Source organism: Orbicella faveolata, unplaced genomic scaffold (genome assembly GCF_042242905.1).
Source record: "Orbicella faveolata isolate gen_17 unplaced genomic scaffold, um_ofav_v1 contig_12, whole genome shotgun sequence".
Classification (NCBI taxonomy): Eukaryota; Metazoa; Cnidaria; class Anthozoa; order Scleractinia; family Merulinidae; genus Orbicella; species Orbicella faveolata.
This window is the reverse complement of record NW_028301539.1, coordinates 22,739,358-22,760,746: the sequence shown is the minus strand read 5'-3', so window position 1 is coordinate 22,760,746 and position 21,389 is coordinate 22,739,358. Positions and strand designations below refer to the sequence as shown.

The window sequence follows — 21,389 nt, the reverse complement described above, 5'->3', positions numbered from 1 at the left end:
TTTTTATTTGCTCTTGAAAATGACCTCGGAGAGGTCGAAACGTCGAGATTTTTTATCGTTAGTTTTCATTGCAAAAACAAGAAAGCCGTCAAATATGCACGGTCTTGTCGCGTAGTAGTAAAAAACAAACAAACAACAACGGTAACAACAAAAAGCCCAAGAAAGATAATACCCAGTAAATTGTTTTATGTTCTTTCCATCTTGATAAACAGCAGATTGGGTCCTAATTAACTTGGACATAAAAAAACATTAGAGATTCTTAGATTCAAGTTTACACAAATGTATAACTGCAGTTCGAGGTTAGACGTTTGCCGTTCGCCGTTCTAACATTGGACGATTTCGATTGGAGTAAATTGGAGCGAATGGAAATCATTGGAAATTGTCAAAATAACGCTAATTTTTTTTTTTTTAAAGTGCGTCTCCAAGCATGTGAAGCTTTCTAAACGAATAAAGCATCATGAACACTCATTCAACTTCAGCCGCCGACATATTGGATTTTTACTGAGGATCAGTGCATTTCCAAAAACAGCAACAAGGGTAGGTAATTGCTTACTCGCATAAACTTTGTTCCCAATTTGTAGGGAAAAAAGGGTTGCATGTATTTTATCCGAATTCAGCAAGGTAATGAAGCTTAAGCTACATGACATACGTGAAAATGTTCCTCTTGACGTTACAAATGCGAGGCGAAAACTTCAAGCGTAACGTCTGGTACTGGTTACGTGACTCCCAGCGTCTCTCCGTTCGTTCGGCGGGAATCTTGAATATTAAAGTCTTAACCATCAACGTAACATAATATAACTTAGCGTTACGTAACGTGTATCATAACTATTCAAAAAAAATGACCACCGATATCTTAACTGGAGTGGACACACAAATAAGCAATGCTCCAAGACGTCCCCCATCTAACATCTATATGAAAATAAGACTTCTAAAGTGGCAGCTAAACAGAGAGATCAACAATCAGGAGAAGAATATGTCCCCTGAAGTGGTCTTGGAGCCATTGATATCTGTAGAATAACCTATCATGCCGTCTATAATAGATACTGCGCAGACATACTTACTATCAACGCGCTCTACATATCGCTCTCACGGTCTAGCATCAAATAGGAGGGTAGTTTTAGCGGCGTTTGGTGGTATTATATTGCCGCGCGGGCTTTCACACATTCATATTTTCTCGCCGACAATAGTTCTACTGCAACATACCTGTCGATCTCTAGTCGAACACGACCCCGTCTTTTCATCTTGCATAACTTTCCATTTTCTATCCAGACCCCAGTGAGATACTGGATAGCCGTACGTTCCTGAGGGTCCTAGTCCTAAAGGTGCAGCTGCAACCAATTGTACCAGAACGTCGGGGTTGTAATTTACTTTAGCCAAATACATGTAAACTACGACATTATCAGACCTTTGATGAACCTTGACCGCGTCACTTGGAAAAGAAGCATCTCCTTTGTTATTCTGGATCCAGCGGGGTACGGGATTGGAAGGGAAAACACTGATACGGCTTGTTTCATCTTCTTTAATTGTTACACAGCTATAATGTTGAGGATTCACTTGCATGTCCCAGCGCGAGCACCAGCTCCTGCTCCCGTCTTGCACTGAAATATACATTAATCGATCACTGTTTTCCATGGCAAATGGTGTTACTTCTCCACATGGAAGGAAAGTGAAGCTACCTTGAGTTAAGCAGCTGAAGACCTGACGTTTCTTCGTCTCCTCTTCGTGTTTGTGTACAACGTTGATTCCTTCCCCTCCTGTCTTTGCTGTTTTCTCCCCACCCTGAACAGCATCTCCACTGCCAGATATCCCAACTGGTTTCGTTTAGAATTGGCTGATAAATCTCACTTTCCAGTACTGGCTTGTCGCCTCGAAGACGAACATAAATCTCTTTCGTATCCTTTCGTTTCCAGCGACGTGTTCTAGAGAGGATGTTAATTGATAACCAGTAAACAAACATGTTTCGATTTCTTCAATCTTGATGGGTGAAGTTTCTGTCCTTTCTCCAAAATAACCGAAAAACAAATACTAGACAGTTGCAAATACTAGAGTGGTTTGATCGCTCTGGTAAGCAATTATAACGAATTTGCTTCTGTCTTATAATTATCAGATGAGAACTGTTCGGTGACGAGGAAGGAGACTTTCAGTGAACGTCACACGACCCTGACATCGGAATAAGTCAAACCAGATTTTTTCCTGTTATAACTTATTCTAACCGGGTCTCTTCACCTTGATCCGGTCCAACACCTTTAAAGGGGATGGATTCTGTCTAAAGCCCGGGGGGGGGGGGATACTCCCTAAAACGGTTTAAACTGGGAAACTCCGCCCAAAAGGGGTACTTTTTTTCAGGGATTTTACAAGTTGAGGTCAGCATAAAAGGGTAGAGAAATCTGTACCTTAGTTACTTTAAAAGGACCCTTAATTATTATATTTGATATGTCAAACAGACAAACCTTTTAGCCGTATCATTTCATTTATTAGGCACTCCATGAAAATGATAAGAAGACTTCCTTTCTCGGCAATTTATTCATAATACAGGTCAGTTATGAGCGTATGTGAAAGGTCTGAAAGGAGTACCTTTTTTTCAGTTAAAGGTATACAAAAGGGGTATCTTTTCAGTCAAATTGGTCTACAAAAGGGTAAGGGGTTGGACCTCGGGGTGGGGCCTCCTCAGATAGAACTTTGTATTCTTTTCAAAATCTTAACCTCGGGTTTATTCCTAAGATATTCTTAAAATTAAAGTTTGCTCATTTTAGCCTCGATATTCTTATAAATTTTATTTTTATAAAAAAAAAAAAAAAGAAAGAGTGTACACAACAGTAGAATCTGCTCTGCAGATGAACACTCAAGCGAAACGATGGTCAAAGAATCGTGCGACACGGTAGGAAGTTTAATGTTACTGAATTCGAAATGATATTACGGAAATTGCTGGCTGATGTATAGTTGGAGGTAGCCATCATAGTTATGACCCATCAAAAATTTTATCAACAAAGACAAACTTGTAAACATTTTGTATTATAGTGTGCAAAAAAATCCCTACGTGTTTATTACTAGGTAAATTTACATTTTCCTCCATGACTGAGAAACCCCTAATTAAAAAGTTAAGTAAAGATTTAAAATCAAAGCAAACAAGGTGACAAAACCTCTCGAAAATGATAGATTTGCAAAGGTAGAAGTCCACATCTCAATATGCCCCTCAAAAGCATACGACTGTTGTAATAAGATATAAGTGGAGTATTCGACCGGAAAGTTAATAGAGAATGAAAGTCCATAGCTAGATGCATTTAGGAATCTCAAGCGGGTCGATCATCGTATTGCCATCCCTTGTATAGACAACAATTGCCTTATTTGTACCATATTCGGGTCCCAATCATCAAAATAACTATTTGTAGGTCAAAAAACACAATCTGACTGCTTGCTCAGTTAACGGCGGTTGCAGTACCTGGCTTTCTCTCTCTCCTCCTCTCATTTTGCTTAAACGCTCGTTCAACTTGGGTTAAGTTTCTTGGGCCAACCTGGTTTGTTGATATCGGATATGCTTAGCACTGATCTGTTGAGCTAATGTGGTACAAAAATGCGATTCTGTGATCGATCCACCTACTTGATCATGTGGTATTGTTTATCTAGCGGCCCTGAATGAACAACATTGAGCCGTTAATTTAAAGAGGAAAAAACAGAGCCTTAGGGTACAAAAGTTCAAGGTCAGGTATATAATTTGGCCAAACTATTGGCAAACCCAGTATAAACCTCCAAAATTACTATTCTCTTTCAGACACTTTTAAAGGGACACTGTCACGATATATTTGCTTAAAACTGTTATAAATTCACGAAATGGTCCCCAAATTTATGTAATAAGAACTTAATTGGTTCTAGCTAAATGATTAAAAGCAATTTCTTGAAGAAAGTCCACAGTGCAGCACCATTTTTGCAAAATTTCAACGATTTTCGAGCCAAACTCGAACCTTTGAAAAACTGACATCCTGATGATTTTTCAAAAATCCATATCGCAATCCGTTTCCATCCTCGCCATCGTTAGCCATCCTCACTTCGTAATGGGCTATAATCATTTATCGAGTACATTTGCTCAGCTTTCAATGATCGATATATGTTTTTGAGATTTCCAAAATCATGCCAAAAATGGTGTCAGTGTCCCTATAAGCTAAAAGTTTAAAATAATTTATGGTAGAGAAAGCTTAAAGCTCATGCGTAATTCCTGGCACGAGCTATCCATGAGCGTTAATTTAGTTCGTCACGTCATTGCTTTCTTTTTAAAAATATTTCACAGGAGCTGTCTAGAAGTTAATAACACATTCAGTCAAATGGGACGGGGAAAGGAGATTGCTTTTGTGCATCATGCGTGGATATCAAGCATTCATGTGTTTCCATCACATGTCCTTATACTTTTTCTGGAATTCACCTTTCGGTCAATCCAAGAAATCATGCATATGGAACTTGTGTTGCTCTTTAATTTTTTTTTCGTTTTATTGTTTTGCGACAAATTTATAGCGGAGCTCTAGCGGTCCGAAGGGCCGCCAAGCGGAGCTCCATACCCATATAGGGAAGAAAAGGAAACCCATGAATTGATTTTCTCATGGTTATCATGGCTAGCGGTATTGCTCGTGGGCGCGTACGCACGACGACGACGACGACGACGACGACGACGACGGAGTCGCGCAAGATGGCGGCCATACTCCAGCTAATAGGTTGACAGAGACATGCACCCTCAGTTTGTAGCGGGAGAATGCCAATTTTCTTGGCGGGATTTTTAAAGAAAAACGATAGCGGAGGTCGATGTAATATTTTTAAGACAGGGTTGCACTGAAGCAAAAAACAGAAAGCAAGAATTAACAGGCAAAGAAGTAGCGAAGAAGATCACGAAAAAGACTGAGCGGGTCAGCGCTGGGGAAGGAGGCGAGACAGTACTGAAGAATGTCGTGAATTATAGCTAGTCAAGGGCTAGAGAAAGGAGGTGAAATAATACCGAACAATGCCGTGAACCCAAGCTAACGAGGGCTATAGAAAGGAGGCGAAATTACCCGACAAATTGATTCAGAAGGCTGCCGAACTCCCCATGGCCAAGTTCAAAATTCGCACGAACGTGATGCTGTGCAGCCGTGCAAGAAAATTCAAAAGTCACCTGATTTGGTCAGGTGATGAACAAGAGAAATCAAACTTGCCCGAGTGTTTTAGAGAAATTACAAAACAGTAAACGTAGCGGAAAGAAGTGGTTGATTCGTTGATCTATCGAAAATATAACTTCTGTTCAGTCTTCACAACTTTTGCTGCAAGTTTCCGGCGTCGACAAAACCAGGATCGGACCGGATCGGACCGGATCGGATCACGGATCGGATCACGGACCGGATCACGGATCGGATCACGGGATCAAAACCCAACAGCCTGAAAAAAATTCATCTGTGACCAGCTCCCAGTTGGCTTGATATTATAAAAGAATAAAGGAATATCACAGCTGAATTAAACAAAACGTTCTGCTCACAGTAGTCACTCTAGTGCAATTTGCTCGACAAAATTTTGAATTTTTTTCCTTGATCCGATCCGTGATCCGATCCGTGATCCGATCCGTGATCCGATCCGTGATCCGATCCATGATCCGATCCGTGATCCGATCCGTGATCCGATCCGTGATCCGATCCGTGATCCGATCCGTGATCCGGTCCGGTCCGGTCCGGTCCGGTCCGGTCCGATCCGGTTTTGTCGACGCCGGCAAGTTTCTGCCCGGAAGATTTACACTGGCCGAACTGAATTGCCAACTTGCGGTAAGTGACTTTTGTTGTTGCGTTTGCTATGAAAATTAACAAGTTGCCTCGGCGATAGAAGCCTACTTTCAATTGGAATCCATTTAAAGTCTTCCTTATTTGAAGCCATGCTGTAAGAGATTTTAAAAATTGCATCGTTTTAATTTCGCTCGTCTCTAAACAATAACACCTGGGTCGCTTTGGAGGTTGCTGTAAGTTGTAAACAAATTAAGTTTTCTGTCGATTTTTGTCGTCAACTTAAGCTTATAACCTCACGTCTAAAAATAAGCTTAGCCAAAACCGTACTTGTAAACACGGCCGGGCGAGTTTTGAAGTTTTCTCTGAGTTAGTTAGCACTGCCGCTTCGTAGACTGCTAAAATTTCTTCTTCTGTTGTTGAAAACCAAGGAAGGTCTACAAACCATTTTAAGCCGAAGCGAACAGGATTTGCTAAATTTAATTTTGTTCCTATGTGAATATTTGCATATTGTGATTACAAAGTATGGAGATTTCCTCGTTTTGTTAGTTCAATTTAATCGGTTTGGCGAAATGCTTTTGTGAATTCCGAGGTTAATTTGGTTGAAGCCTGGTAAAGCTACTGCCAATAAAATGACTGCAAAGCTAAATTAAGCCGTCGCCAAAAATACAGACTCTCAGTAATATTCAAATTTAAGCGTGAATAATTTTTAAACTCTAACACCGCAAGCTTAAACGAATTTTCTTTATCCTCTCTTTTATTCGGTCAACTTTCATTGAGAAGGGATTTGCTGTTGATACTCGAGCTCAGACGTAGTGATATGCATCTTGTGTTTATAATGTAGATTTCCTCGTTTTATTTTGTTGTCTGTCCAATTAGTTCGGTTTGGTGAAATGCTTATATAGTCCAAAATGTCGAGTAGACGATTATCCATGGCAATCCTGTCTACAAATAAAGCTCTGCTTTGATTTTGATTGGCTATTTCATTTTATTTGTGCCATTGCTTTTGGTTGGGGGTACATGGACCCTATTTTCTTAATAAGAGGTTATTCCCCAATGCGGTATTTACACTTAATATGGATATGTTCCTAAAAAGTGAGATGGTACTAATTAACTCAGTAAATTGAACAGTGTAATAGAAGTTCTTGCCCTGACCATTTCTCGGTAATAAGAATAACTTTTACATACATATATACACAATTTAGTTGGAGAGAGCATTCTCCTATCTCCACTCTCTCGCTCTCTGCTCTCTTCTTCACACTAATTTTTTATTAACTAACTTATTAAATGAATGTCACTGACTGTTTTCTTTGTTGTGCATGCATACTTTTTTGCTCGTTGAAGAAAGTTTCAGTTTCTTCCTGGCTGTACAGTTTCCTTTCTCCTGTCCTGTACCAATTCGTTTGTGATATAACTTTGTGAATTCTCTATTCTCCTTAAATTTTATCTCATCAGGTTGATAGAATGCACTCTCAGAGTGTTCCATCGTTGTCTTCAGTCGCTACAATTTTCCGCAAAAAAGCAATAGTTTTCTTAATTTCCTTTTACTTTGTGTTAGGACTTTTTAGCATGCCTGTAATAGACACCGCGGAAATACGTTTTTTGGGGCGCGATACAGTATTTTGCTGGTCAGCGGTACACCTTAACAAAACTACAAAATGCCTGCAACTTTTACATTGTTTTCGCAGCGAGTCTTGTCGACAGTCAAAAAGATACAAAACTTAGAGCGCACACTGTAAACTTAGCTTTTAAACTCCGCTCATTTGTTGGATAGTTCTCAGTTAATATTATATATTGTGCCAAAGCCAAACTGAACTTGCACACGGTGTGAAATTGTTGTTGTTTCGTGAGAGTTCATGCTCGCAAGCGGCGAGCCAGTGGCAATTTACGTTACGATGTGCGCTAAGGCTAAAACTAAGCAGCTTTTGTGTTGCTGTAGCGGTGTTCTGAGGACATCAACTTCTCAAGTTTGTTGAATTGATGGGCTTGAACCGTGTGAATCGGTATGTCAACGGCATTTCGATCAAATTCGTCGGGAAGACATGCTCGTGTTCGTCCACTTGTTCGATTGGGGGCACTCGCGTAAGTAAACCCGGTCATCCTGTCTCCACTCGGTATTACCGAATTATGGACCAAGTGGGCCGAAATCGAAGCAGTGCTTCGTATAAATCTTGAAACACGTTGGTGTAACAAGTGTAGGACTGAATCCCTAAAAGGCTTCAAAATCTGGCCTCAACTCGGGGAAGAATTCACCGAGGTATGTTTTATCATAAAATATCCAATTTTAATTATACTGTACTTCAGTAAGCTTAAGGCTGGCGAAAATAAAATTTTAAATTTTCATGTTTATTATTGTTTCTTTGTTTCTTGTCATAATTTCGAATTGTTGCAGTTCTGTATTTTGCTTTTAGCGCCTCTAAAGTGTGAAAATTATTTTAAACTAGTTGCATAGCTATTAGAGTTTAGAAAAAAAGCTATTTAGCTATTAGAAAAAACCACAAGTACATGACATCTGATTATCTTAAGATGGCAGAAGACATGGAATACAAAGCTGTTAAAAGGGTAATTAAAAATACATGCATATATTATTGCAAGACAATAAAAATACCATAAAATCTGGGTAATAACAACTTCCAATTCAAACTCAATGAATGAATTTCATTTTTAGTTATAAATAGGTTATCCCCCCTGTATTCACACAGCAATCTTCTGATTGTAAGGCCACCCAGATAATTTCTGACCACATTACCTTAGAGCCTGAGACTCTGTATAACTTTCTAAGATTAATATTTGTTTACATATTACTATTATCTGGATTTCCCAATAAAAAACTTCTTTTATTGTACATTTTTTTCTATTTTGGCTCAGCAAAAATCCTTTTCGATACTGTCCATGGATGATTTCCACAACACCAATGCTGTAAAAACACCAACTGAGAGAACACTGACCAATGCTCTCCATATGGCAACTCCTCTCCTGAACATTCAGCCATCTGTTGATGGTGGGGAGAGGCAGGGGGCTGGAGCCTGGGAGAATATGGGGCAGGAGCCCGGGAGAATAGGGGCAGGAATCCAGAGAGAAATGCAAAATGCTAATTTTTGTCATTCATTAAGGCTTCAAATACTTTCAAAAACAAGAACTGAAAATGTTACTTGACTTTCATTTAGTGTCTTTAGAGACTTCTAGGCCGACGGGCAAAGAAAAATTTACCCTTGGGCTCAAAATGAGGCCCAAAATGAAACCCTTTGACAGTGGTTATGTCATAGGTCATTCACTTGAAAGACATGGGTAAGAGTAGCAAGGCTGAAAACGAAGGAAAAGGAAATGCCCAAGGGGTGTGCAGCTAAATGACTAAGATGTGTTTTGAGTCTCTTAATTTACAGGGGTCAGGAGTAGGACAAACAAGGGTGGGAGTCAAGAGATAGAGGTATGGGAAGTGGGAGAACAGGGTATGGGAAGTGGGAGGTTCTGACTCCGCTGTCTCTTCCCCCACTGATGCAGTACCTTGTCCAAGTGGCCCATCAGGCCAGACTTATCTTGGGTTCTGTAGCATGAACGGACTAGGAGTATTTCTACTACCCCCTGCCGGATAGGATGCTAGTCGATCACAGGGTTACCCCCAGCATTATATTCACCAGTACCCATATGTACACCTTTGTGGAGAGAGGTACCGTGAGAGTAAAAGTGTCTTGCCCAAAAACACAACACAATATCCTTGACAAGGGCTCAAACATGGACCACTCGATCCATTGCTGAGCGCACTAACCACAAGGCCACTGCACCTCCCACCTTGTCCCTTAGGCCTAACCTTAACCCTAAACCTAAAAAAAGGAGTCTGTAGATTTCAGTCAAGTTTATCTCTTTTATCACTTGTGTATTTGAGACAATTTCTAATTTCCTCGCTTTCTGCCATTCAGTTTACAGTACCAAAGCCTGATTTTAAGTGATTCGCAACTACTGACGGAACTTGTTTTTGCAACTTACAACTTCAGATTTTGCACAAAATTTCTCACTGGAGAAAAGCAATGTTGTAGAACTTAAGTGATGAACTAAATGCAATGAATATTAATTTGTAAGAAATGTATCTGTTCTTTAATACATGCTTTTGTGTCTAGTATCTGAGTTGGATGTAGCGAAGATATATTACCAATGGTTTGTAGACGACAGTAAGCCAATTCAGAGACACAGTGGCATAAACAAACCCACTTGTTAGCCAAATATCACAGGAAAAAAAATAAATACATATAATTATATAATTTATTGCCATCAGGTGCTATAATGTCTTGTAATAAAGTAGTTACAAGTTAAGTAAGAATCTTACAGAAGGGAGGATGATACAATATTATGACTAAAGGGATCATAATTAATTTCATATTGATTCAAAGCACGTGATATGTACATGTCTGATTCATTAAGCACATACAATGTAAAAATTATTTTGTAGTGATCGAGCAAAGCTCATCTGAATTAAATTAAATGAAAGGAAAAACAACAACAGTCAATTATTTATATCAGTTGATACACTGCGCGTGTAAGATAGGGAAATAGAAATCGAAAAGCTTCAAATGACTGAGTAAACAAAATAAACTAGTGGGTTTCATAATTTGAAGAGTTGATTACTGCCTCTCTGAAATGTTGAATGTCTTTTCAGCATCAAAAGATGTGAAACTTGACCACATCCCATAAGTGGAAGCGGTTTCGTGTAAACAAATTCAGGTGTTTGGGCATTTTAAAATATTTAGTTACCTGTGCATATATGTACAAGGAAACGGTCTTGAAAATTTCCACGTACTATCAACATGTAATCGACGTAAACAAAAAAGACCTCAAGCGAGGAAAAATTGTCTATGAACCGAACATATTGAGCGGTCTTGAATGTTTTCAGTATTTCCAGCGTTCGCTGCGGCCAGCAAATCACAATATTTTCGATTTCTACTCCCTTCGCAAACGCCACCATTATATATAAATGTAGGCTCAAACAATCTTTAATGATAGAGAAATATCTTGTGAATGAAATGAACAAATGTTTTATTCTGACAGCAAACGGCTGGTACAAAAAAATTATTTCACCTGTTCCAAAAGGCGCCGAAAGTCAGAAAGGTGATAGAAACGCCAAACAACCCAGTCTTTAAAGACAAATTCTTATCAAAGTTTCTTTGACGCGTTGCGAAATATAATCTAAGTGAACAAGCACCACATGTCGGCGCAAAGTGAGTGTGAATAAAACGGTCCCGACTCACATGTACCTTAACCACTTCATGCAAATTACACTTTTAATCCAACTAGTCTTCAAAATCCTTGCAAAAGCTTCATACAGAACCAATCTTCTGCTTTGCTGGATACCCATCGTTGTTTTCGACAATTCTGAGGCGAGGGCGACTGAAGCAACACGATCCAGGCTCGAGTCAGCAAACTACACATTACTCAACACAAAATGACTCCCCTGTACCCCTATTCATTACCGGAACATTGTTTGAGTATTAAAAACCCATTTAAGGACGTCAAACTCACCAATAACGAGAAGTATCAAGGATATTTTCGACCTTAAAACGAACCAAAATACTGATCTGGGAGAACTGATCGATCGATCGAAGGACAGCACAGCCTGATGGTGATGACCACTGACCAGTTACGGTGACGTCAAAAAACGTATTTCCGCGGTGTCCCTGTAATAGGCCCTTTACAGGATCCGGTCACGTGCTTGGATATCACCAGGCAACGCAATGCCGGGACGCAAGCGTTTCGGCCGCCATCTTGAAAATTGTAGCGTGGCGAAGCGACTCTGTAGGTTCTCTTTCTTAATATTGGCGATCTGCTCGACTTTGAGACTTTTTTACCTTGGTGAAACTGTAACTAGGGTCTTTTAGTGACTTTCAGAGAAAAACACGAAACCGGGTGACCGTGACGACCTCTTGACCTCATGGCGAGCAATGAAGGTAAATAGCCGTTATCTGTTGTTTGGGCTTTGTTTTGCTTTTTTTGCGCGGGAAAAGATTTGAATATTTGCATATTAACTAAACGATTACTCCGAGATGACAGGTTTCGATTTGATTCACCAACATTTAGGCCTTAAGAGATGCTAGGGCACTGTTTTATGTTCATTTCATGGCATACTCAGTTGCAGAACGAGGTATTACAGACGGCGTCGACAAAACCAGGACCGGACCGGACCGGACCGGACCGGACCGGACCGGACCGGACCGGACCGGATCACGGATCGGATCGCGGACCGGATCGCGGATCGGATCACGGATCGGATCACGGATCGGATCACGGATCGGATCACAGAAAAAAAAAAAGTTTTAAAGAAAAAAAACAATCAAATCGTTTATAAGATCATAATAAATAAAAAATAAAAGTAGAAAACTAAAATATGTTAAATAAAAATAAGAATCCCGAATTTGACTCAATGACATGTTAATTACAGAGAATGACAAGAGTTCATTTAAAAAGCCACATAAGCGCCTAATTTAGGACAAATTTAAATTGTAATGAACAGGCAGATGTAGTTATATTTGAACGTTAGTTGGCTCGAAGCTTGGGTGAACCTCCCATTCTCGTTTTTGAAATTGCTGTTAGTATCAGTAGCTAATTCTCCGCTACTTTTTCGTGTCAGATGTGAGTGTTACAGTTAGCGTTACAGTTAATGAGAAAGCTTACGTACGAAAGCTTAGAGACATGACTTGCTTTAGAGGAGCTACGTTACGATTTGCGCATCTTGAAAAAACTAGCCTAGTTTTTCAAGTTCGTCATTTGCAGTCCTCGTTAATCTTTGCCATTTTTAACGATCCTCATTCCGTTTTGATTTGTTCTTGCCTCTTAAGTGCTTTCTATCCTAGAACACGATCATTTTAGGTTTTATTCCACATAAAGGCAACTCTTTACGACCCTAAAAATGACTCTAAAACTCGTGACGTAACTCCTAAAATGTTGTTTATTCTCGGGTTACGTTATCGTTCACACTATCGATGTTATTCCTATAATTTTTTGTAAAACAGCTATATTTCCTTGAAATACAAATGGTTTGTTTCATTTTACTCCGGTACGAAATATCGCATTCCAAAGTCACATCTTGTAAAATTATAGACCTGTCTCAGAAACGGACCGGAAATATTTTGAAATCATCAGGTGTTTAATTTTTTTAGTGTTTTTAGTTTTTGTGTTTCGATTCATACGTTCGTCCTATTATTACCATGCTGACTCGTTTCATGACAGTTTACCTTTGATGCAAGCGAATATACGAAATATCATTTATCTGAACTGCGGAGAAAGATATGAAGACATGATTGATCATCGCAATCAAAACCCAACAGCCTGAAAAAAATTCATCTGTGACCAGCTCCCAGTTGGCTTGATATTATAAAAGAATACAGGAATATCACAGCTAAATTAAATAAAACGTTCTGCTCACAGTAGTCACTCTAGTGTAATTTGCTCAACAAAATTTTGAATTTTGAATCTTGAATTTTGAATTTTGAATTTTTTTTCCTTGATCCGGTCCGTGATCCGATCCGTGATTCGATCCGTGATCCGATCCGTGATCCGATCCGTGATCCGATCCGTGATCCGATCCGTGATCCGGTCCGTGATCCGATCCGTGATCCGATCCGTGATCCGGTCCGGTCCGGTGCGATCCATGTTTTGTCGACGCCGTATTACAGATAATCCGACACAAGATCTTCAGCTTTTCCCTAACCTAACATTTGCTGAAGTAGGGAGCTACGCGAAAAACTCTTCTGGTTGTACAAGCACAAACAAAGCTTACAAATTCTTCGCTGAACCTGGATATCTCCACAATATTCAAGGTGTGTAAAGAACATTTATTTATGTCGACATATATTAACCTTACAATATCTTGTGATATCAGTGCATGCTTTACAATTACAGTTTATTGTCCCATAAAATAGATATCATTGCATTATGTATTCAGTAATTAAGCTTATGTGCTATCAAACTAATTTATTTTTTTTATTATCATTAATATGGCTGTGGGTCCATTTGCTACACATCTAAGAACAATTTTCATTTCTTTCAGTGACTTATCTGCAAGGGAAAGCCAAACGGTTACCGGTAAATGCTTTCGATCCTTGAGAAAAAATGAGCCTGGAAATATTTGTTAAGCTGGAGAACAAGGGAAATACTGGAAAATGTTCCTGTGTTTCAGGTGCAAGTGGTTACTGCCATCACATAAAAGGACTGCTGTTCTACATGGCTCATTGTGAAATGTTTGGACTTGCATCCCTACCAGATGACCTAACATGCACCAGTATGCCACAGCGCTGGAGTGTACCAAGGGAGAAATGCATCAGAACAAAAGAAATTCAATCAGTACTTGAAAAAGGCCAAGAATGGGTGCTAACTATAACAAGTTCATCAAAAGTACTTTGTACTCACCATCTACTTCCTACAGAATCCTTTGCAAGAGTGATTTTAGTGGGTTGGACCCATTGCCCTTAGCAGCTGACATTGCACCCACAGCAGAGGAAATGCCAAATTTAATACTTAAGCCAACAAAATTTGGGAATGCTCTTAAAGGTAGTCCTCTGTCCTACCAGCAAAAGCTCTCACAGGAATATGTCATTAATGACTTCCTTGCCTGTGACTTCCCCAAGCTACCATTGGAGGATGCTGGAGAAAGAATTCTGAACAATGTTCAAGTGTGTTTCAACAAAGAAAAAAGTGCTGCACTAGATGCTCTGTCTGTTACTCGAGCAGTCGCAATAGATTTGGAAGAGAGGACTGTGACACAGAGTGCAAGTAACCTTTGGCAGCTTCTGCACTCAAAGCGAATTACTGCCAGCAAGTTTGGTTCTTGTGCAAAACGCATGTCAAACTTTGAAAACTTGGTGAAGCAAATAAACCCCTCACGGCATGTTGTAACAGCTGCTATGAGGAGGGGGATTGAAATGGAATCACATGCAGCTGCAGTTTATGCCAATGTTGCTAAAGCTGGGATGGTCAATGTGTACCCATGTGGGTTAGTGATCAATCCCAAGTGCCCATGATTGGGGTGTAGTCCTGACCGTAAGGTGTATGACATTCAAGCAGCAAATGAAGGGCTTAATCCATTTGGTTTATGTGAAATCAAAGTTGTGAAAGAGGGAGAGACAGATTTAAAAAATGTCAGGTATCTTGAAATTGATCCAGTTTCCAATGAGATAACATTAAGAAGGAATCATGAGCACTATTTTCAGGTGCAATGCCAGCTTGGATTGACTGGGTTAGAGTGGAATGATTTTTTCTGCTACATGAATGATCATAAGTATTTTTGTCAACGAATTTTCTTTGATCAGCATTTTTTCCAGGACAGTAAAGATAAGGTGGACATGTTCTATTTTGACTATTTCTTAGCTGTATAAATGTACTAAGTATGAAAAAAATACAAACAAAAACACATCACAAGCAAACAGCTTGTAAAAACTTTATTACCCTACTAGTGGGAAGGTTTTAATGTACTTTTGCTCCATTTAAAATTAAGGGGCCTTGAAAATTTGTTAATAAACATGCAACTGTATATAGCTGATTGATAGAGCCTAACATGGACAATGGAACATCTGAATCAAAAATGTGATATTCTTTGATCCTCCTAATGGCCCTCTCTACATGAATCCTGACTTTTGCAATCATTTTGGTCTGCTGAACCTCAGTTGCAGAAAACAGGCTTCTACTCTCCAAAAAAGGGGGAAGGTTAAGGCTTACATTTTTTTCTCTGAGCAGATCTTCTATATCAAATCCCTTATCTGCCATCACAGAATCCCCAGCCTCTACTAGGTCAAGTATCCCTGAACATCTTGTAATTTCTTTATCTGAAATTGCCCCTGTATACAAAGAAGAAACAAAAGTAATGGCACCATGTGGTGAAATACCTATTAGACCCTTCAGAGTTGTATTACTCTCATATGAAGAATACAGCTGAGATTGCAAAAGGAGAGATGATGGTGTCTCAGCAAAAATCTCTGTGCAATCCAGGATAACACATGTATTTGGGTAGTGTTTCTTAAATTCCCCTGGCATCTTGGCACACACATCAGCCCTAGAAGGCCAAATGGTTTGTGAACCCCCCCCCCCCAAAAAAAAATAATTAGCCCATGTGGTAATTTTCCTGCTAACAGATGAAATATGTAAATTAAAGCGGTGAGCGAGGTCCTGCTGAAAAAGCCCTAGTTTAATCCTAACAAGAAACATAAACAATTCATCTATCAAATGCATAGCCCGGATATTTGGGCGGTTTTCAAGGATACCAGATGCATAACAATATGTCATTGTTTCTGCTGTTGGCTTTATGAAATCATAAAAAAGTATAAAATGTTTATCTGAACAGAATCCAGTGTAAAATTTGATGGCATCATCATCTGTAGAGAATCTCTCAATGCCAAACTTGAAAATGTTAAGTTCAGCTGCAGCTTGCTCCTTGTGTCTTTGAAGTTCTTGCTGCACAAGAACAAGTGCAGCATTTGCTTCTCTATTGGTCCTTTCTGATTCTCTTCTTAGCTCTTCAAGCTCAGCTTGTGCAGCATGAAGTTGTGCCTTAGTCTGTTGAAGTTCTTCGTTTAGCATTGCTTGGGAATCATTTTCTGGTGCACATGGAGCATCATCATTGCTGTCACTCTCATCTGTCTGAGTGGCACTATTAAGGTCAAAAAGGATCAAAATTATCGCTCTAAAAATTGCATGGTCAGATCAGCTGTATCAAAAGATAACAAGATCGCGAAAAAAACAAAAACAGTGACAGCATTTCGAAATAGGGCTATAAAGTTACAACACTGCTTTTGTCAAGTTTCCATGTTCAACACACCTTTCGATGTGTCTGATTATCTCCCGTCTGGGTTTTGAGGCAGCTGCCCAATTAAAAACAGTGGGGATAGCTCCTTCTTTGAGCAGGCGCCTGCCTGCACAGTCAGGAGAATGGTAGTCCTCTTCCTTGAAGTGCTTACTGCAAACTCTTGTCTTGGACGTTATCTATATATAGTTATATATAACAAAGTACTGAAACGTGCAGATAACAAGCATGAAAGCCAAACCAGAAATGGTGTTCTTTTTTGAAACAACAACAACAACAACAACAACAACAACAACAACAAACAAACAAAAACAAAATCAAAAGAAAAAAACAGTAACCTTGAAATATGGGCCAACATCCCTCCGGATTTTAGCAATCCATTGCCTTCGAGTTTTCTTTTCCTTAGGCATACGGTGGAACCTCAATGAGCTGTCATAGCGACTATCACCAGTGCATTGCGGCACACAGCAATGATAATCCCCTCCCTTTGCTTTCTTCTTGCGGACTGGGGAACTCGGGCTACTATCAACTACGAGTCGAAATACGAAAACAAATGAACACTAGTCAGAATTGTGTGACGTGAAATCAATAGGAGCGAGCACAATCTTGCTACACATTGCAGTACATTCATATTGTAACTATAATTTACCAGAGTTGAAGTGAAAATTACTGCGGGAACATTTCTTTCTTTGTGACGTTACTGGTGACCGTTTTACACCGTACACGAGCCGAATCTTACCACGCATAAGGCCTATTATACGGCTGCCTTAGTTAATATGCAAATATTCAAATATTTTCCCGCGCAAAAAAGCAAAACAAAGCCCAAACAACAGATAACGGCTACTTACCTTCATTGCTCGCCATGAGGTCAAGAGGTCGTCACGGTCACCCGGTTTCGTATTTTTCTCGGAAAGTCACAAAAAGACCCTAGTTACAGTTTCACCAGGGTAAAAAAGTCTCAAAGTCGAGCAGATCGCCAATATTTTGAAAGAGAATCTACAAAGTCGCTTCGCCACGGGAGAAATTAACGCCCGGGCGGAGTATGGGGGTATTCAGCGGGCATGCTTTTAAATAACCAATATGTTGTGTAAGCGTCACGGAATATTTAAGTACAATTCACACAGATCTTCAAAGTAAATTACTTTATTTAGGTGTCATCAATTGTCATCGAATAACGCTTAAAACTTTCAAAAGTGTGCATTCGCTCAATGCTGCACACCTGGTATCATTTTTACCTCTGTTTGCGAATTTATAATACTCAATTCTTTTTCCCCTCTTCTGTACATTAGTTACAATTAAGCCACTGCGCGCGGATCTTCCGGCAAAAATTCATTACAATCGAATGGTAGCATTCCGAGTTAAAGCGGACAAACGTGGCCTTTTTCCGAGGCATACTGAGGTACGTTGTTCCATCACTGTGGCAGCTGACTAAGGTTTAATTAAGTTAACGGCAAAGAAAAAAAGAAGAGTATTTTCTTAGTTTCACTTTTAGGTTTACTGTCATGGAATCGATATAATGTTATGCCGTGTTCAAAACAACTGGTAAGAGGCTCAAGAATTTACAAATTGAATTAAGACTCGTTTCAAAACAAAAAACTTGTTTAAGACAAATAGTCTGGGGCTAGTTTATAATGCAATCAACTATAAAAATGGTTCTCAATGAGGGCAAAAGAAGAATGACTGTGAGAGGATTTGGAATAACTGACACCGAGGCAGTTCGCATGGAAATATTGGGCGCACCCGTCGCAGCCCACCCAGTCTTCTCTGTCATCATCTCGGCAAATCTTGCATAAATTAAATTCGCATTCTTCCTGCAAGTAAGATTCCTTACCATGGCGATCTGGCAGAACAAAGCAGCTTGAATTCGATGATATATATTCTTCGAGAAATTCTTTAAGATCACCCGCGCAAAAAAAAAAAAACAAAGACATAGCCATTTTCCTTTCTATAATCATGCAAATGCATGCACTTTGTCCGCCATATTTACATTTTACACGGGAAAAGCATGTCTTATTACGTATGGGCATGTGAAATGTCCTTTAATTTTACGGGATCACTTACACAACGTCTTTTTACATAAAAGTGTGTCCGCTGAATACCCCCACACTCCGCCCGGGCGTTAATTTTTCCCCTTCGCCACGCTACAAATTTCAAGATGGCGGCCGAAAGGCTTGCGTCCCAGCATTGCGTTGCTAGGTGATATCCAAGCACGTGACCGGATCCTGCAAAGGGCCTATTGGCCCATGGGCATCACGGGAGAATAATTTTAAAGTAAAGAATTACATTCATTTTAGTGTTGAGTATTTTAAATTGTTATGAATTAGGCATTTATTTTTATTTTTTATTTTTTATATTTTTTATTTTAGTCGCACGCAATGTTTTATGATTTTACCGAGGTATACCATGTAAATGTAAATAATGCACTGGAATTGGCCAATCAGAGTGTGCATTATATCGGCTTTAAACACAAACCATATATAATAAATGACTTGTATGTGAATGATATTTTTATTACAGAGAACTGGACAGGGCAAGAACTTCTCCTTCTTTTGTGAATTTATATATTAATTCCTCTCAGTGCTGTCAAAATGTCTCAGGAACCTTCATTTCTGATAATCTATTATTTTCCACCATACCTACAGCACAGAAGCTCACCAAATCCTAACTGATAACTAACATGTGTGTATCTCTAACCTTTGCTGTGTGCTACATGTATATTCTGTTATCCTGCCTTAACTGCTAGAAACAATTTTGACAGAGCTGTTGCAACAGTTTCACTTAAATTGAATTCCAGTAACAGCGCTACATGTAGCAGTGTTATTGACTATGAACTTTATGGAGGATTTTAAATTTTTATTTTTTTATGATTACAGACGACAACAAAACATACATGTGTATACATAACCTGATGTTGGTGTTGGTTACAAACTGTAGTTCATAATAGTCATCCTATTACAGGTAAGGGGGAAAAGTTCAGAGAGTTTAGAACATTTCTTCCCCCAACACACCTTCTGTCTATAGGTGCCATAATTGAGAGGTTATATATATATACGAAGAGTAATGTAAAGTTACTGTATAAAATCTGACATTAAAATCTGACATTTGAACGCCTCCTTTGCTAAAATTAGTCACGATTTAATTGTTATCACTCCCTGTGAATTCATAGAGATTCCAGAGGCAAATTATCACCTAATGTGGAAGTCCTGTCTTCAAGTGAGGGAAAATGACACAAAAGAGTTACAATGAAAGTAAAAAGAATTGTGAATGCTGATATGGTGTACATTATACATCATGTATTTAGGTATTTGGTGAGTGCCAAAGGCAACATTTCATGTATTGCTTTTTCAGGACAAATTATATAATAGTGACGTTTTAAAAGGTGTGATCAGAAAAATAATGAGTACATTGTCCAGGCAGCACCAGTTTATGGACGGCATATGCAGACAGTAAGAGGAACTGTAAACACTACCATGTAAGTTAGTTTTATGCTTATGACTTCTTGTTCTTAGATTTTGCGTCATTTCATCACAAGAATAGGTAATGAAAGATGCAATAGTTGTTGCAATATATTTTTGAAGGAAAACTTATAAGTCTGCCTACGCTGGATAACAGCCATGTGTAAACTGAATGTGAAGCAAACACTCTGTTAAAGATGGGGCAACCCTAAAACCCAGAAACTGGAATCCGGAATCTGGAACCAAAAACCAGAATCCAGAAACTGGAAACCGGAATCCACAAATCAAAGAAAATAAGTTCTTCAAATACATGAAAATTGTTTTGCTTAGCTTTTCGACTGTAAAAAGTAAGCTGCCAAGTAAAAACGACCTCAAACTTAACCTTTTTTGAAACAAAAATTCCCCTTCTGTTGAAATCATGCAACCGTTATTTTTAGTGACGGCTATGATTATGAGAATCTCAGTAAAGTGCGTCTTAATTTTATTCCAAGCACCTCGAGAGTGTCTAAAATAAGCTTGCTGGTAATTGTCATTTTGTTTAATAAGTGATCTTCAATTTATCGGGAGTATAAATTTATCCTTTATGTCTAGTAGATACTGAACAAGATAGAAAATGTCATAGAGAACAGGATATCCTTCAGTGGCAGCCCCCTGTACATTGACGGTCACGCCCCCCACTTTCCAAGTCCAAAGGCTGACCCATCTGGTCTAAATATGAAATTTGATTTTTCCAACCGATATGAGACCAATTCCAGATTAACACAATTTCCACACTGATGCTGTGACAAATCAGCCTTTCATATTCTTGGCGGCCATCATATTAAAACAATTTGTAGAAATGTTGCACACTTACTTCCGTCTGCTTCTCACTTGCTAACAGATCAGGCCACATGTTGTTAAAAGATGCTAAAAGACTGCCAGAAACTCACTGTAATAGCCTATAATAGCTTGTTGTTAATGTGCTGCTCACCAGTCTTCTCAGAGCAATTTGATCTAGACAAGAAGCAGGCTCTCACCAAGGCCAGCTTGAACAAAAGATGGGTAACTTAGCCTATGAGCAGGCTCTCGTGTTTGGGCTAGGGGCGTGAGTGGCAAAGCCGCATGAAGGCTCTTGGTGACATGCCAATGCAGAGAAATACTAGACACCTATTTAGCCTGCTCAGACACTAGAGACAGATACTAGCGCCTGCTCGCAGGCTATGAGTAACTCTATCCACCCAAAAAATCAGTAACCCTGACTGGATAGTGATGTACCCAAATGGATAGCTTTATGCAGCTTTTGAACAACCGGGCCAGATATATAGCTAAGGGTTGTTCAGAACTAGTCAATCATTTTTTAGCAATTACAGTCTGTGGCTGAAGTAAAGCCAAGAAAATAAATAACAACAAAATAATTTTGCTCATATTTATTTATTAGACATTGCTGAA

General features: G+C 39.2%; 1 protein-coding gene, 1 long non-coding RNA gene and 1 pseudogene across 3 annotated transcripts; 2 read left to right on the top strand and 1 right to left on the bottom strand.

Moving 5' to 3' along the window:
* Window positions 1-5,392: 5,392 nt before the first annotated feature.
* Window positions 5,393-19,477, top strand: LOC149117217 (uncharacterized). Its single transcript, XR_016205596.1, has 2 exons — window positions 5,393-5,771; window positions 19,380-19,477. It is a non-coding gene; the product is annotated as an uncharacterized LOC149117217 (long non-coding RNA).
* On the top strand, window positions 13,346-15,240 carry LOC149117218 (uncharacterized; annotated as a pseudogene).
* LOC110042357 (uncharacterized) lies at window positions 15,132-17,518 on the bottom strand. 2 transcript variants are annotated; one of them, XM_089282888.1, is made up of 4 exons: window positions 17,156-17,518; window positions 16,845-17,035; window positions 16,522-16,685; window positions 15,132-16,353 (listed from the first exon to the last, which is right to left on the bottom strand). In XM_089282888.1, exons 1-4 carry the CDS (start codon window positions 17,250-17,252, stop codon window positions 15,174-15,176), a joined length of 1,632 nt encoding a protein of 543 aa, XP_089139014.1. In that variant the 5' UTR covers window positions 17,253-17,518; the 3' UTR covers window positions 15,132-15,173. The 2 variants fall into 2 exon arrangements, with proteins under 2 accessions (XP_089139014.1, XP_089139015.1); XM_089282889.1 differs by having other exon boundaries at window positions 17,355-17,516.
* Window positions 19,478-21,389: the final 1,912 nt, after the last annotated feature.

Bases quoted from the DNA above. Each gene is read 5' to 3' on its own strand.
- LOC110042357 (XM_089282888.1), bottom strand. From the start codon at position 17,252: ATGCGTGGTAAGATTCGGCTCGTGTACGGTGTAAAACGGTCACCAGTA. The intron at 17,036-17,155 runs GTAAATTATAGT...TTCGACTCGTAG, and splicing joins TAATTTTCACTTCAACTCTG to TTGATAGTAGCCCGAGTTCC. The intron at 16,354-16,521 runs GTGTGTTGAACA...TGACCTTAATAG, and splicing joins ATAATCAGACACATCGAAAG to TGCCACTCAGACAGATGAGA.